Source organism: Heptranchias perlo, chromosome 27 (assembly GCF_035084215.1).
Source record: "Heptranchias perlo isolate sHepPer1 chromosome 27, sHepPer1.hap1, whole genome shotgun sequence".
NCBI lineage: Eukaryota > Metazoa > Chordata > Chondrichthyes > Hexanchiformes > Hexanchidae > Heptranchias > Heptranchias perlo.
In genome coordinates, this window is record NC_090351.1 from 7,587,257 (window position 1) to 7,604,117 (window position 16,861).

At 45.3% G+C, this 16,861-nt stretch overlaps 1 protein-coding gene across 1 annotated transcript in view; it reads left to right on the plus strand.

Annotated features, from left to right (window-relative positions):
- The first annotated feature begins 2,714 nt into the window (after positions 1-2,714).
- Positions 2,715-16,861, plus strand: part of LOC137344330 (tubby-related protein 3-like) — a 104,588-nt gene continuing 90,441 nt past the window's right edge. Inside the window, exons 1-3 of the mRNA XM_068007192.1 lie at positions 2,715-2,931; positions 3,950-4,004; positions 4,721-4,940. Of these exons, the coding sequence (XP_067863293.1) occupies positions 2,715-2,931; positions 3,950-4,004; positions 4,721-4,940 (492 nt within the window). The remainder of the gene's footprint in view (positions 2,932-3,949; positions 4,005-4,720; positions 4,941-16,861) is intronic.

Genomic DNA, 16,861 nt, shown 5'->3' on the forward strand with positions numbered 1-16,861 from the left:
CCTTCCCGTGGACCGCACTTGTCGACGCAGCGGTCCAAAATTCAAATAGTCTTTGCTGCCGAGCTGTCCGAGGATGGCCAGCAGGGGTCCGCAGCTCGCCGGTCGAATGTAAATGAGGCCCGAGGCCCAATATTGGGTTCAAGCCCCACTCTGGTGACTTGAGCACGTAAGCTAGGTTGAGACTTCAGAGCAGCACCGAGGGGGTGCTGCATTGTCGGAGGTGGCGTCTTTCAGGTGAGATGTTAAACTGAGGCCCTGTTAGAGCACGTAACTTCAGATAATGTGGTCATTTATCTCATTTGCTGTTTGTGGGATCTTGCTGTGCGCAAATTGGCCTGTAAAAAGAACTGTGACTAAAGTGCAAAGGTAATTCATTGGCTGTGAAGTGGCCCAGGCCGTTCTGAGCATGTGACGAGCCCTCTCTCAGTGCAAACTCTTCCTGATGGTGGCAGCTGACTGTTAGTCCCTGGCGTGCTCTAGTGGAATTGCCGGGTAATAGCAGCTGCAGTCCAGGGACAGGACGTGGAAGTCAGCCGCTCTCTTCACCAGGCCGGTTTAATCTGCTCTTCTTTCCCAGGATCACCGGCCAAGTCTGAGGAGAATTGGCTCCACTCGATCAACAGCAGAGCACGATGGAGGCCTCCATCTCAACGGGGGAATGTTCTGCTACATGAGATCAAAATTCTGCATCGTCAACTGGGTTCCTACTGTTTCTGTATAATCATCAGCCTGACTTTCATACTGTCCTACATTCCGGAAATGCGTCAAATAAAATGCCAATAATCAAACTTTACTTGGGGGAGGAGTGGTATACCCCTAGATCCTTCTAGAAATTACATCTCATGCCTCAGTACTCGCATCTCTTTAGTCATTTCTAAAACCATCCCTTCTTGTGTGTTTTCTCCCTCTGCACTACAGCTGATAGAATGTTGTGTGTACCTGTAGGTTTGGTTAAGACAGGCCTGTGACCCCCTGCACTCTCAGTCTAACTCCCTGTCTTCACAGGGCTGCATTTGTGATGGTTAACTCAGGGAGCGGCCCTTTAACGGCAGCTGAATCAGGTGGCTGGTCCTCAGTGTTGTCAGGGAGCGGCCCTTTAACAGCAGCTGAATCAGGTGGCTGGTCCTCAGTGTTCTCAGGGAGCGGCCCTTTAACAGCAGCTGAATCAGGTGGCTGGTCCTCAGTGTTCTCAGGGAGCGGCCCTTTAACGGCAGCTGAATCAGGTGGCTGGTCCTCAGTGTTCTCAGGGAGCGGCCCTTTAACGGCAGCTGAATCAGGTGGCTGGTCCTCAGTTTTGTCAGGGAGCGGCCCTTTAACGGCAGCTGAATCAGGTGGCTGGTCCTCAGTGTTCTCAGGGAGCGGCCCTTTAACGGCAGCTGAATCAGGTGGCTGGGCCTCAGTGTTCTCAGGGAGCGACCCTTTAACGGCAGCTGAATCAGGTGGCTGGTCCTCAGTTTTGTCAGGGAGCGGCCCTTTAACGGCAGCTGAATCAGGTGGCTGGTCCTCAGTGTTCTCAGGGAGTGGCCCTTTAACAGCAGCTGAATCAGGTGGCTGGTCCTCAGTGTTGTCAGGGAGCGGCCCTTTAACAGCAGCTGAATCAGGTGGCTGGTCCTCAGTGTTCTCAGGGAGCGGCCCTTTAACAGCAGCTGAATCAGGTGGCTGGTCCTCAGTGTTCTCAGGGAGCGGCCCTTTAACAGCAGCTGAATCAGGTGGCTGGTCCTCAGTGATCTTGGTGATGAACTCCCGATTCTGTGGGACCAAAGGTTTTGTACGTTGCTAGTCTCATTAGTCTCTACGGGAGTCTGTAATCTGCGGGGGAAATAGGTCCCACGTCAAATTCCCTGTGCGATTTTGCAGCATAGCTCCTGATTCAATGGGCACCAGTATAAAACAGGCGTAGGGAGACCCGCAGTCTGTTCATCGAAGAACTCCGCCATTTAAAGCGAGGTTGCCGTAACTGTGAGACTTGCATTCTGACAAATCCAATTTTGTGCAGTAGAATTGGTGCATTATTTTTCATACTGCTTGTGTCTGCTTTCCTTCAATTCAGCCCTTTAACCCACACCTCCCACAGCTGTAATCCTTCTGCCCCAGCAGCTTCAAGCATTGCGGCCCATGAGCGTTGTATTGGGCCTGCCGTTGGCAGTGCTGGATTTGGAGGAGGAAGAGGAATTCCTATGGAGGGAGCAGGTGCAGGAGCACTGGCAAAGTAGGTGGCCAGCACCCCCCAAACCCCCCAAACCAGCAGGTGGCCCAGGCATTATGGGGATCAGGGGGAAAACTCTCTTGTGACTGGAGTCATACCTGGCACAAAGGATGTGGACGTTGGAGGCCGATCATCTGAGCCCCAGGACTTCACTGCAGGAGTTGGTCAGGGCAGCGTCCTAGGCCCAACTATTACCAGCTGCTTCATCAATGATCTTCCCTCCATCATAAGCCCACCAACTAGAAGGACAAGGGCAGCAGGTGCATGGGAACACCACCACCTCCAAGTTCCCCTCCAAGTCACACACCACTCCGACTTGAACACATATCTCCGTTCCTTCATCGTCGCTGGGTCAAAGTCCTGGAACTCCCTACCTAACAGCACTGTGGGAGCACAATCATCACACGGACTGCAGCGGTTCAAGAAGGCGGCTCCCCACCACTTTCTCAAGGGCAACTATGGATGGGCAATAAATGCTGACCTTGCCAGCGATGCCCATATCCCGAGAATGAATATAATAAAAAACCCAGGCACAACTATTTGGGAATGTCAGAAGAGACCTGCCTTTGCAATCTGTGCTTCAGCGGGGAGGCAGTCACAGAATATTGCCATCTACTGCAAGGATGACCTTCAAACATCACTCAGCAATGGGGCAGGCCTGCTGCTGCAGTTAAAGTTGAACGTTTGTGCCGCTGGCTCATTTCATGGCACTGCTGGTGGCATTTGTCAGTTGTCCGCACACTGATGCATTAGGCAGGTCCCTCCAGCTTTGCTTTCCAGGGGGAGCACCTTGGTCTGTCAAAGGAGGAAGAACTGGACATGACCCGGCCCTTCTACCAGGTGCCCGGGTTTCCAAACGGGCAGGCTCATATTTATGGCACCCGGTGTTGCCATTGGGTGCCAACCAACAACCCCCAACATGTATGAATCATTTCATTCATATAGCAATTGCTCATATCCACCACCACCACCAACAACAACAACAACTCGCATTTATATAGCCCCTTTAACATAGTAAAACATCCCAAGGCGCTTCACAGGAGCATTATCAGACAAAATTTAATACCAGGCCACATGAGATATTAGGACGGGTGACCAAAAGCTTACTCAAAGGGGTAGATTTTAAGAAGCGACTTAAAAGAGGAGAGCAAGGTAGAGAGGTTTAGGGAGCAAATTCCAGAGCTTAGGGCCTAGGCAGTTGAAGGCACAGCCACTAATGGTGGAGCGGTGAAAATTGGGGATACGCAAGAGGCCAGAATTGGAGGAGTGCAGAGATCTCGGAGGGTTGTAGGGCTGGAGGAGGTTACAGAGATAGGGAGGGGCGAGGCCATGGAGGGATTTGAAAACAAGGATCAGAATTTGTAAATGTAGGCATTGTCGGATTGGGAGCCAATGTAGGTCAGCGAGCACAGGGGTGATGGGTGAACGGGACTTGGTGCGAGTTAGGATACGGGCAGCAGTGTACTTGACTGCTACTAACAACTACTTGAAGGAGCAGACCAAGTGGACAGGTGGTTGCTGGGGACCACGGATACAGCCGACTGCCCTGGTTATTGACACCAGTCCAGAACCCCCTCATTGAGGCCAAAACAAAATTGTAGGACTCATGCCTCCAGCCTAATTCTCACAATGAGCATAGTATTGGGGTGTCGGAGCAACTCGTCCAATGTCTGGACAGATCAGGGGGTCGTGCGGCCGTGAACCCATGAGTCCAGAAGGGTGAGCCTGGACCCTTGACTGCAGACGACGAGGAAGAGAAGGAGAAGTGGCCTCAGCTGAAGCATGACCAGGCAGACAGGTACCATCAAAGAATAATGACCAGGCTTTAGTAAAAAGCAGCTCTGGAGACTCTGTATGAACAGCCCAACGTCCTCTCTGTGCTCCACTTGTCCCAATATCAAGAGGCCGGGTCAAATCCCCTCTGCCTTCACTATCACGTCTACCCAAATCACCCTCCATAACAACAGCCTTCTTCCCAGAAAATCATCACTAGACCATCCATAATTTTATCCTGACTCGCCGGGCGGGGAATCCCCCGGGATCGGATGGAATGCCGATTTTATACCCCGCCCAATATTGCTCTCCACTACTTCAATGGCGAGTAAAATCAGGCGTGGTGTAAGACCAGCGTTCCACCCGTCCCGTCAGTTTTCCCACAGGCGGGTTAGGTTAAAATTTCTCCCCCCCGCCCCCCCAGTAGTCCTCTTGAAGGAGCAGAATGCCATAACAAGAGGGAGAGAAGCCAGTCTAGAGGATCCACAACTCAAACTCAATCCCCTCACCCATTTCGAAGATGCAGCCTAAGAGATGATGGGCAGGGACAATATGGAGGAAACAGGAGATGGGGAGAACCGAACCCCCCCTCCCCACTCTCACCCTATTTCCTCTGAGCCTTCTGAGCCCTGGGTCACAGGTAGAAACCTGACCTATCACTTTGAGTCCTGTAGAGCGGTTGTGGTTTCTAAAACAGCAAACCCAGGTTTCTCTTTTTGCAAACGATCTCCAATGACACAGGGCAGATGGAGATGTCATGAGCCTCTCTCAGCACACTTGCTGTCTGAAGGGAATCCGCTCGCACTTTGCTAATGAAATCTTATTCAGTGCCATCAGTTGCTCTGCTAATCAGATCTCTCCGTCTGCCTTCTGGAGCCTGGGCTTCCAGCGGATTGACGCGTCGTTCCCAAAGGATGCCTCTCCAGTCAGACACCTTGCACGAGATCTGGGCCTCAGAAGCGTGAGTTTGCATTTCTAAAACTTTTCAGTGAGTGGGCAAAACCACGGCAGATGGAGTTCAATATGGGCAAGTGTGAGGACATCCACTTTGGACCTAAGAAAGACAAATCAGAGTACTTTCTAAATGGTGAGAATGTAGAGGAGCAGAGAGATTTAGGATTCCAAGTATGCAAATCATTTAGTCAGGTACAAAAATAATTAAAAAGGCTAATGGAATGTTGGCCTTTATCTCAAGGGGACTGGAATACAAAGGGGAGGATGTTAGACTTCTGCTGTACTGAGCCTAGGTCAGACTCTATCTAGAGTCCTGCGTTTAGTTTTGGGCACTGCACCTCAGGAAGGATATATTGGCCTTGGAGGGGGTACAGCACAGATTCACCTGAATGGTACCACGGCTTAAAGGGTTAAATTATGAGGCCATACTGCATAAACTTGGCCTGTATTCTCTTGAGTATAGAAAATTAAAGGGTGATCTGTTCGAGATATTTAAAATGTTAAAAGGGTTCGATAGGGTAGGTCCAGAGAAACTATTTCCTCTGATGGGGGAATTGAGAACAAGGGGGGATATAATGTTAAAATTAGAACTAGGCAGTTTAGGAGGGAAATCGGCAAATATTTTTTCACACAAAGGGTAGTAAAAATCGTGAAATGTCTTCCCCAAAGGACTGTGGATGCTGGGGGATATTTGAAGCTTTCAAGACTAAGATTGATCGATTTTTGTGAGGTAAGGGTATCAAGGGATATGGAGCAAAGGCAGGACAATGGAGTTGACATACAGATCAGCCCATGACCTAATTGAATGGCGTAACAGGCTCACTGCTGTTCATATGTTCGTATCCATGGCAACTCCAGACTGCCCTGCCTGCTCTAAATTAGGAGATAAGAACATAAGAACATAAGAAATAGGAGCAGGAGTAGGCCAATCGGCCCCTCAAGCCTGCTCCGCCATTCAATAAGATCATGGCTGATCTGATCCTAACCTCAAATCTAAATTCATGTCCAATTTCCTGCCCGCTCCCCGTAACCCCTAATTCCCTTTACTTCTAGGAAACTGTCTATTTCTGTTTTAAATTTATTTAATGATGTAGCTTCCACAGCTTCCTGGGGCAGCAAATTCCACAGACCTACTACCCTCTGAGTGAAGAAGATTCTCCTCATCTCAGTTTTGAAAGAGCAGCCCCTTATTCTAAGATTATGCCCCCTAGTTTTAGTTTCACCCATCCTTGGGAACATCCTTACTGCATCCACCCGATCAAGCCCCTTCACAATCTTATATGTTTCAATAAGATCGCCTCTCATTCTTCTGAACTCCAATGAGTAGAGTCCCAATCTACTCAACCTCTCCTCATATGTCCGCCCCCTCATCCCCGGGATTAACCGAGTGAACCTTCTTTGTACTGCCTCAAGAGCAAGTATGTCTTTTCTTAAGTATGGAGACCAAAACTGTATGCAGTATTCCAGGTGCGGTCTCACCAATACCTTATATAACTGCAGCAATACCTCCCTGTTTTTATATTCTATCCCCCGAGCAATAAAAGCCAACATTCCATTGGCCTTCTTGATCACCTGTTGCACCTGCAAACTAACTTTTTGATTTTCTTGCACTAGGACCCTCAGATCCCTTTGTACTGCAGTACTTTCCAGTTGCTCGCCATTAAGATAATAACTTGCTCTCTGATTTTTCCTGCCATAGTGCATAACCTCACACTTTCCAATATTGTATTGCATCTGCCAAATCTCCGCCCACTCACCCAGCCTGTCTATATCCCCTTGTTGGTTTTTTATGTCCTCCTCACTCTCTACTTTCCCTCCCATCTTTGTATCATCTGCAAACTTTGATATGTTACACTCGGTCCCCTCCTCCAAATCGTTAATATAGATTGTAAAGAGTTGGGGATCCAGCACCGACCCCTGCGGAACACCACTGGCTACAGGTTGCCAGTCCGAGAATGAACCATTTATCCCAACTCTCTGCTTCCTGTTAGATAACCAATCCTCCACCCATGCCGGAATATTACCCCCAATCCAGTGATTCTTTATCTTGAGCAATAAGAGATTGAGTATTCAGCAAATTTGAAATAACTAGGATGGGAGGAGGCTGTTCTGCCTTGTGTTGATGCTTTCAATGGTCATGCAGCACTTCCCCTGAGTGGATCTAGGCACAAGTAGTATCAGGTCATTGGAAAAAGACACAGGGAATCAGAGCCATGTAGGAATATAGATTGCAGCTTGAGATGATGTGCTCTGTGGGCCTGTTCTAAAATAAGTAATATATCTTGATACAGAAAGTATTACAGTGATGGAAAGCAAAAGGTGGATTTCTCCATTGGTCAAATGTGTAAAAGCACAATCCAGTGTAATAGTCCTAAGCTATGAAGACCAGAAGGCCCTCAAGTTCATTCCCGGCCTCTCCTGAGTTACTTGATCTGTGGTTGTTACAATTTACCACACTGTCCCTGGGCTAGGGAGGGAAAAAGCAGCCAGGCTTCCTGCTCTTGATCACTATCCAATAACACCACCAGGAGAGTGTTATGGACATCGAGTGAGAACAGCACTGGATTCAGCGGTGATGCTCTTCAAGAAAGATGGGGAGAATTGGAAACAGTAGATGGGGGATCTGGTTTAGTTCAGGGTTCGGTGACTCGTTGAGTTGTACAGGGTGCGGTGACTCGTTGAGTTGTACAGGGTGCGGTGACTCGTTGAGTTGTACAGGGTGCGGTGACCCGTTGAGTTGTGCAGGGTGCGGTGACTCGTTGAGTTGTACAGGGTGCGGTGACTGGTTGAGTTGTACAGGGTGCGGTGACTCGTTGAGTTGTACAGGGTGCGGTGACTCGTTGAGTTGTACAGGGTGCGGTGACCCGTTGAGTTGTACAGGGTGCGGTGACTGGTTGAGTTGTGCAGGGTGCGGTGACTGGTTGAGTTGTACAGGGTGCGGTGACTGGTTGAGTTGTACAGGGTGCGGTGACTGGTTGAGTTGTACAGGGTGCGGTGACTCGTTGAGTTGTACAGGGTGCGGTGACTCGTTGAGTTGTACAGGGTGCGGTGACTCGTTGAGTTGTACAGGGTGCGGTGACTCGTTGAGTTGTGCAGGGTGCGGTGACTGGTTGAGTTGTGCAGGGTGCGGTGACTGGTTGAGTTGTACAGGGTGCGGTGACTGGTTGAGTTGTACAGGGTGCGGTGACCCGTTGAGTTGTACAGGGTGCGGTGACTGGTTGAGTTGTACAGGGTGCGGTGACCCGTTGAGTTGTGCAGGGCTGTTCACGCACAATGGGAAGAATTCAAGCCAGAACTAGACTTGTTTCTGGCTGGGGCGGAGATGACCTCCTACAAGAGATCGGTACCTGGTCACGTTTATCAGGCCAGAGTGGTATCCTAGACTAGTTTCAATGGCTTAAGGGTGTCAGAGAGGAATTATTTTCCCTAATTGGCTTGTTTTTTTCTGGTTTGTCAGCTCTCCTAGGAGATTGCTTCCGGTTGGAGCAGGGATTGTTTAGAATGTGATGCACCAGACATCAAAACTGTAGGTCTATTCCTGTCTGTCATTTTTTGTACGTTCGTAAATATTTGCTATAATACAAAACCAGTACATACCCCTAACAGGCAAAGGTTCCACTTGTGTAGTTAAACAGCCATGGTCAACAAAAGAGGTAGGAGACAGTATCAAGCTGAAAGAAAAGGCCTACAAGAATGCAAGGAATAGTGGAGATCCAGCAGACTGGGAGAGTTATAAAAAACAACAAAAGGATACGAAGAAAGTAATAGAAGGTGGAAAAAAAGAATAAGGGAAAGCAGTTTTGATGGCTGGTGCATCGCAATATAAACACTGCCCATTCCACCCGGGAACCATGTCATCTCCTGGGAGAGCTGACAAACCAGATGTCATCTCCGACAGGTACGAGGTACTTGATACTCGTGAGGATAAGGATGAAGGCTGCAGGAAGGATGCCCAGAATGCTAACCATCTGGTAGCAATAACAAAAGCCTGAAGATAAAAGAAATAGGAGATGAGTGTAAAGGTCAGACCAGGCTAAGGAATAAAGATAATATAAACTGTGGAACACGAGATAGCCCAAGGGGGTGGGAGGATCAGAATAGAAAGATTGTAGTCACAGGGGACTCTATAATCAGGGGGATAGATAGTGTCCTCTGCAGTTCGCGACCAAGAGTCCAGGAGGGTGTGTTGCCTACCTGGTGCCAGGGTAAAGGACATCTCGGAGCAACTGGAGAGGAATTGGAAAGGAAGGAGGAGGATCCAGTTGTCTAGGTCCATGTGGGCACCAATGACATAAGGAAGAACAAGGAGGAGGTCCTGCTAAGGGAACATCAGAAGCTAGGAACTAAATTAAAAAGCAGGACCTCACAGGTGGTAATCTCAGGATTACTACGAGTGCCACGTGCTAATTGGCAAAGGGATAGGCAGGTCAGAAAGGTGAATGTGTAGCTGAAAGAGTGGTGTGGGAAGGAGGGGTACCATTCCATAGGGCACTGGCACCAATACTGGGACAGGAAGGAGCTGTACCAGTGGGACGGGCTCCACCTGAACAGGAATGGGACCAGAGTCCTAGCGGAAAGGATAAATAGGGCGGTGCATAAAGCTTTAAACTAGCAAGATCGGGGGAGGGATCTGGTTGCAATAACAAAAGCTTAAAGATAAAAGAAACAGGAGATGAGTGTGAAGGTCAGACCAGAGTAAGGAATAAAGATAAAATAAACTGTCAAGGAACAAATACAGTTATAAAACAGAAGTATGAAAAGACTGTTAAAAATAAACTAAAAGAAATAACTTTTAAAGATGAATTAATCTGCCTGTACAGCAATATCCAGACACCGTCCAAAATAAAACAGGGGAATTGGAGGCAATAATCCGTTGTGAGGAATAACTGAAACATGGCTCCATCAAGAACAGGACTGGCAACTATTGCAGGTCATAACATAATCCAAAATGATAGGGAAGGAAGAAGGGGTGGAGTAGCTGTACTAATTAGAGATAATATAATGGCGGTAGAAAGAAGGGACATAACTAACATATGAACATAAGAAATAGGAGCAGGAGTAGGCCATCCGGCCCCTCGAGTCTGCTCAGCCATTAAATAAGTTCAAGGCTGATCTGCAAACTCAACTCTACTTTCCCGCCCGATCCCCATACCCTTTAATTCCCCTAGAGTCCAAAAATCTATCTATCTCAGCTTTGAATAGACTCAATGACTCAGCAACCACAGCCCTCTGGGGTAGAGAATTCCAAAGATTCACAACCCTCTGAGTGAAGAAATTCCTCCTCACCTCAGTCTTAAATGGCCGACCCCTTATCCTGAGACTATGCCCCCTAGTTCTAGACTCTTCAGCCAGGGAAAACAACCTCTCAGCATCTACCCTGTCAAGCCCCCTCAGAATCTTATATGTTTCAATGAGATCACCTCTCATTTTTCTAAACTCCAGAGAGTATAGGCTCATTCTACTCAATCTCTCCTCATAGGACAACCCTCTCATCCCAGGATGAAAGATAGAAACAGAATCCATATGAATTGAAATAAAAGATAAGAAGGGATTTCTCATGCTAATAGGGGTAGGGGTATACCCACCTAATAGTGGAAAGAAAGTGAAGGAAGAAATATGTAAGCAAATATGTGAAATGAGTAAAGGATGTAGAATAATAATCTTGGGAAATTCTAACTGCCCCCAAATAAACTGGCAAGAAGAGGTAGGTAAAGGGGTACAGGGAATGGAGTTTTTACAATGTGTGCAGGATTCCTTTCTTACCCAGTAAGTAAAAAGCCCAAAAAGAGAGAAAACACTGCTGGATCTAGTAATGGGAAATGAACCAGAACAGACAAGAGAAATAAGCATAGGGGAACATCTAGGCAATAGCGATCACAATATAATAAAGTTTAAGATAAAGTTTGAGAAGAATATAAGTAAGACAAAGACCAAAATAATAAATTGGAAAAAAGCTGATTTTAAGGGGATGAGAATGGAACTAGGGAAAATAAACAGGAAAAGTTTACTGATAAACAAAGAAATAGAACAGCAGTGGGAAACATTTATAACGGTGATCAAAAGAGTCCAGGAGAAATATATCCCACTAAAAAGCAAGAACAAACTAGCCAGTAATGACACACCATGGATGAACAAAGTAATAAGAGCAAAATTGAAACTAAAGATAAAGGCATACACTAAGTACATAGACAACAAAGGAGAGGATGACAAAAGGGAATACGAAAAGGTGAGGAAAGAAGTAAAAAAAACAATTTAAAAAGCTAAGAGAAACTACAAAATTAAATTTTCAAGGAATATAAAAAGAAATAGTAAAGTATTCTACAGATGCATGAATAATAAAAGAAAAATCAGGATAGGGATGGGGCCACTAAGGAATGCACAAAATAAACTCACAGGTAATGACAGCGAAATGGCAGAAATATTAAATAATTATTTTGCCTCAGTATTTACCAGGGAGACTAACGAGGTGGACATGATATTAGAAGAAGAGATCAAAAAAGGTATAAAGATATTTAAGATAGAAAGGGGGGAGATAATTGATAAACTAATCAAACTTAGAGAGGATAAAACCCCTGGTCTGGATGGATTACATCTGCGCATATTAAAAGAAGTTAGGGAAGAGATAGCAGCGGTCTATTCCATATATATAAAAACTTATTAGTAAAGGGAATAGTGCTAGAGGACCATCGGACAGTTAATGTGATTCCTATATTTTAAAAGGGAGATAGAACAAGCCCAGGGAACTAGAGACCAATTAGCTTAATATCGGTGGTAGGAAAGATAATGGAATTCTTACTCAAAGATGTAATAGAAAAATATCTAGAAACTGAAAATATAATAAAGAATAGTCAGCACGGATTTCAAAAGAGAAGGTCATGCTTGACCAAACTTATTGAATTCTTTGAAAAAGTAACAGAAAGGGTAGACAAGGGTAATTGCAGTAGATGTAATATATTTGGATTTTCAAAAGGCCTTCGATAAGGTACCGCATAATAGACTCATGACTAAGGTCAGAGCATGTGAAGTCAGGGGACAAGTAGCAGAATGGATAGCAAGCTGGCTACAAAAAAGAAAACAGCAAGTAGGGGTTAAAGGTAGTTACTCAGACTGGTAAAAGGTGAGAAGTGATGTTCCACAAGGATCGGTGCTGGGACCACTGTTGTTCACCCTTTACATAAATGTTTTGGATTCAGGAATCGGAAGTACAATTTCAAAATTTGCGGACAACACCAAATTGGGGGAATAGTTAATACTGAGGAGGACTGCGACAAAAGCAGGAAGACATTAATAAACTTGCAGAATGGGCGTGTAATTGGCAAACTAATTTCAATATTCAGTGTGAGGTGGTACATTTTGGTAGGAAGAATAAGGAGGCCACATACTGCTTGGAAAATAAGAGTCTAAATGGGGTAGAGGAGCAGAGGGATCTGGGGGTACAGATACACAAATCACTAAAAGTAGCGACGCAGGTTAATAAGGCCATAAAAAAGGCAAATCAAGCACTGGGATTCATTTCTAGAGGGATGGAACTGAAAAGCAGTGAGGTTATGTTAAACTTGTATAGAACCTTGATTGGACCACACTTGGAGTACTGTAAACAGTTCTGATCTCCATATTGTAAAAAGGATATAGAGGCAATGGAGATGGTGCAAAAAAGATTTACAAGGATGATACCAGAACTGAGAGGTTATACCAATCAAGAAAGCTTGAACAGGCTGGGGCTCTTTTTTCGAGAAAAGAGAAGACTGAAGGATGACCTGATAGAGGTCTTTAAGATTATGAAAGGGTTTGATAGGGTAGACGCAGAGAAGATGTTTCCACTTGCAGGGGAGACCAGAACGAGGGGTCATAAATATAAGATAGTCACTAATAAATGCAATAGGGAATTCAGGAGAAACTTCTTTACTCCAAGAGTGGTTAGAATGTGGAACTCGCTACCATAAGGAGTAGTTGAGGCGAATAGCATAGATGCATTTAAGGGGAAGCTAGATAAACACATGAGGGAGAAAGGAATAGAAGGATATGCTGATAGGGTTAGATGAACTAGGGAGGGAGGAAGCTCGCGTGGAACCAGCTGTTGGGCCAAATGGCTTGTTTCTGTGCTGTACATTCTATGTAATTCTATGTAATAGCAAGGGTTGCAATAGTAACAGCAAAAGTTTTTATAATTATATTAAGAGAAAGAGAGTGATAAAGGGGAACGTGGGCCCATTAAAGATGGATGCAGATGAGACTATAATGGATAATAAGGAAATGATAGACTTGTTAAATGAATACTTTGTATCTGTTTTCACAGTGGATGAAGAGGACAAAATACTAGCAGTGCAAGGGAACTGAAAAATAGTTGAAGGGGAGGAACTTAGTGGATTTAATATAAATTTTAAATTGGTAATGGAGAAAGTAATGGGACTTAAGGTAGTCAAATCTCCAGGACCTGATAGTTTCCACCCCAGAGTATTAAGAGAAAGCTGCAGATGCATTAGTCATAATTTTCCAACGCTCTCGAGATTCAGGAATTGTGCCTTTTGGATTGGAAAATTGCAAATGTCACTCCATTATTTCAGTAGGGAGGGAATAGGAAACCAGGTAGCAACAGGCTTGTCAGTTTAACATCAATTGTGGGGCAGTTACAGGAATCTCTCATCAGAAACATAGGGCTCAATTTTCAAAGTGCGGCGGGAATGGCAGTGGGAGGGTTAATGGATGCGCGAGTAACCCGACTAATAAAATCTTACCGTTTCCCTGCAATTTTTTTCTTTCAAGTACTTATCCAGTTCCCTTTTGAAGGCCATGATTGAATCTGCCTCCACCACCCCCTCGGGCAGTGCATTCCAGATCCTAACCACCCACTGCGTAAAAAAGTTTTTCCTCATGTCACCTTTGGTTCTTTTGCCAATCACCTTAAATCTATGTCCTCTGGTTCTTGACCCTTCGCCAATGGGAACAGTTTCTCTCTATCTACTCTGTCCTTACATAAACTAGGCTGTATTCCCTGGAATATAAAAAGTAAAGAGGTGATTTGATTGAAGTTTTTAGAATTTTGAAAGGAATTGATGGGGAAGATAGAGAGAAACATTTTCTACTGGTGGGGGGAGTCTAGGTCAAGGGGTCATAACCTTCAAATCAGAGCCAGGCCGTTCAGGGGAGAAGCTAGGAAAGACTTCTTCATGCAAAGGGTGGTAGACGTGTGGAACTCTCTCCCACAAAAAGCAGTAGATGTTAGCTCAGTTAATCATTTTAAATCTGAGATCAATAGATTTTTGCTTGCCAAGGGTATTAAGGGATATGAAGTCAAGTCGGATAAATGGAGTTCGGAATCAGATCAGCCATGATCTCATTGAATGACGGAACAGGCTGGAGGGGCTGAATGGCCTGCTCCTGTTCCTACGTCCTATTTTTCTACACACATGCATGAGCAAGATTGCAATCTGTAGGGAGACATTATGTCCTCACGTGTGAAACTCCTGCTGGACTGCACACTGGGCAATTTTCTTTAAAAGGATGTTGATATGTAAGCTGGCTGGCATCACCGGGCCACCGTAACAGGTGTACTGTGGAAGGATGAAAGCTAATTTCACTCTGGATTAGCCAGTAAGCTTTGTGTGCAGATTTAAGCAATGGTTTAGTCACCTACTCTAATTAGCCTGTGAGGGACACATGGGGCTTTGTAGCTTTGATCATATCTTTTTGAGAATCAACAGCCCTTCACGTAGGGTTTGGACATATTCCTGGAGGTGTCATCACATGACCTCCCACCTTCAACTTTACCAGTCGAGCAGCCTCTTTTCCCATCTCCAATATTTAAATTTTGTTTAATGCCCCTATGATTTTTCTCTTGGGTTGCTCGCAGCAGTGTCCAGGAGATGAATCACTAATACCTGGAGACTCCAGGACAATCCCGGAGAGATGGCAATTCTAGCTTTATGCCAAGGGGTTCCCCCTTTGTAAGGGCCCCGTCTTCCCTCTGAGACCCCCTTTGCTGCAGAGGGGTTTGCTGATGTCAGTTTGAGAGTTTATGTATGTGTTAATGTTTGTGTCAGTGTGAACATATTTGTGTTTGTGTTTGTGTATGTGAACACGTTTGTGTTTGTGTATGTGAACACGTTTGTGTTTCTGTATGTGAACACGTTTGTGTTTGTGTATATTACATCAAGTCACATCATCGAAACTACAGCATAGAAACAGGCCATTCAGCCCAACAGGTCTATGCCAGCGTTTATGCTCCACACGAGCCTCCTCCCTCCCTACTTCATCTAACCCTATCAGGATACACTTCTATTCCTTTCTCCCTCATGTGCTTCCCCTTAAATGCATCTACATTATTTGCCTCAACTACTCCTTGTGGTAGCAGTTTCCACATTCTTACCACTTTTTGGGTAAAGAAGTTTCTTCTGAATTCCCTGTTGGATTTATTAGTGACTATTTTATAATTATGCCCTCTAGTTTGGGCTCCCCACAAGTGGAAACATTTTCTCTAAGCCTACCCTATCAATCCCTATCATTATCTTAAAGACCTTTATCAGTTCACCCTTCAGCCTTCTCTTTTCTGGAGTAGATAAGTAAATAAAGTAGATAAAGTTAATAAAGTAGATAATTCTGTACTTAAAGTACATAAATCACCCTGTCTGGATGGGATGCATCCTCGGTTGCTGAGGGAAGTAAGGGTGGAAATTGCGGAGGTACTGGCCATAATCTTCCAAACATCCTTAGATACAGGGGTGGTGCCAGAGGACTGGAGAATTGCAAATGTTACACTCTTTAACCTCGGTGATGGGGAAACTTTTAGAAATGATAATCCGGGACAGAATTTGCAGTCACTTGGACAAGTATTGATTGATTAGGGAAAGCCAGCATGGATTTGTTAAAGGCAAATCGTGTTTAACTAACCTGTTAGAATTTTTTAATGAGATAACAGAGAAGGTCGATGAGGGTAATGCGGTTCTTCTGGTGTATATGGACTTTCAAAAGGCGTTTGATAAAATGCCACATAATAGGCCTGTCACCAAGATTGAAGCCCATGGATTAAATGGGGCAGTAGCAACATGGATACAGAATTAGCTAAGTAACAGGAAGCAGAGAGTAGTGGTGAACGGTTGTTATTTGGACTGGAGGGAGGTGTACAGTGGTGTTCCCCAGGGGTCGGTGCTGGGACCACTGCTTTTCTTGATATATATTAATGACTTGGACTTGGGTGTACAGGGCACAATTTCCAAATTTGCAGATGACACAAAACTTGGAAGTGTAGTGAACAGTGAGGAGGATAGTGATAGACTTCAAGAGGATATAGACAGGCTGGTGGAATGTGCAGACATGTGGCAGATAAAATTTAACGCAGAGAAATGCGAAGTGATACATTTTGGTAGGAAGAACGAGGAGAGGCAATATAAACTAGAGGGCACAACTCTAAAATGGGTACAGGAACAGAGAGATCTGGGGGTATATGTGCACAAATCATTGAAAGTGACAGGCAGGTTGAGAAAACATACAGGATCCTGGGCTTTATAAATAGAGGCATAGAATACAAAAGCAAAGAAGTCATGATGAACCTTTATAAAACACTGGTTCGACCACAACTGGAGTATTGTGTCCAGTTCTGGACACTGCACTTCGGAAAGATGTGAAGGCCTTAGAAAGGGTGCAGAAAAGATTTACTAGAATGATTCCAGGGATGAGGGACTTTAGTTACGTGGATAGACTGGAGAAGCTGGGGTTGTTCTCCTTGGAACGGAGAAGGTTGAGAGGAGATTTGATAGAGGTATTTAAGATCAAGAAGGGTTTAAACAGAACAGATAGAGAGAAACTGTTCCCATTGGTGGAAGGGTCAAGAACCAGAGCGCATAGATTTAAGGTGATTGGCAAAAGAACCAAAGGTGACATGAGGAAAAACTTTTTTACGCAGCGAGTGGTTAGGATCTGGAATGCACTGCC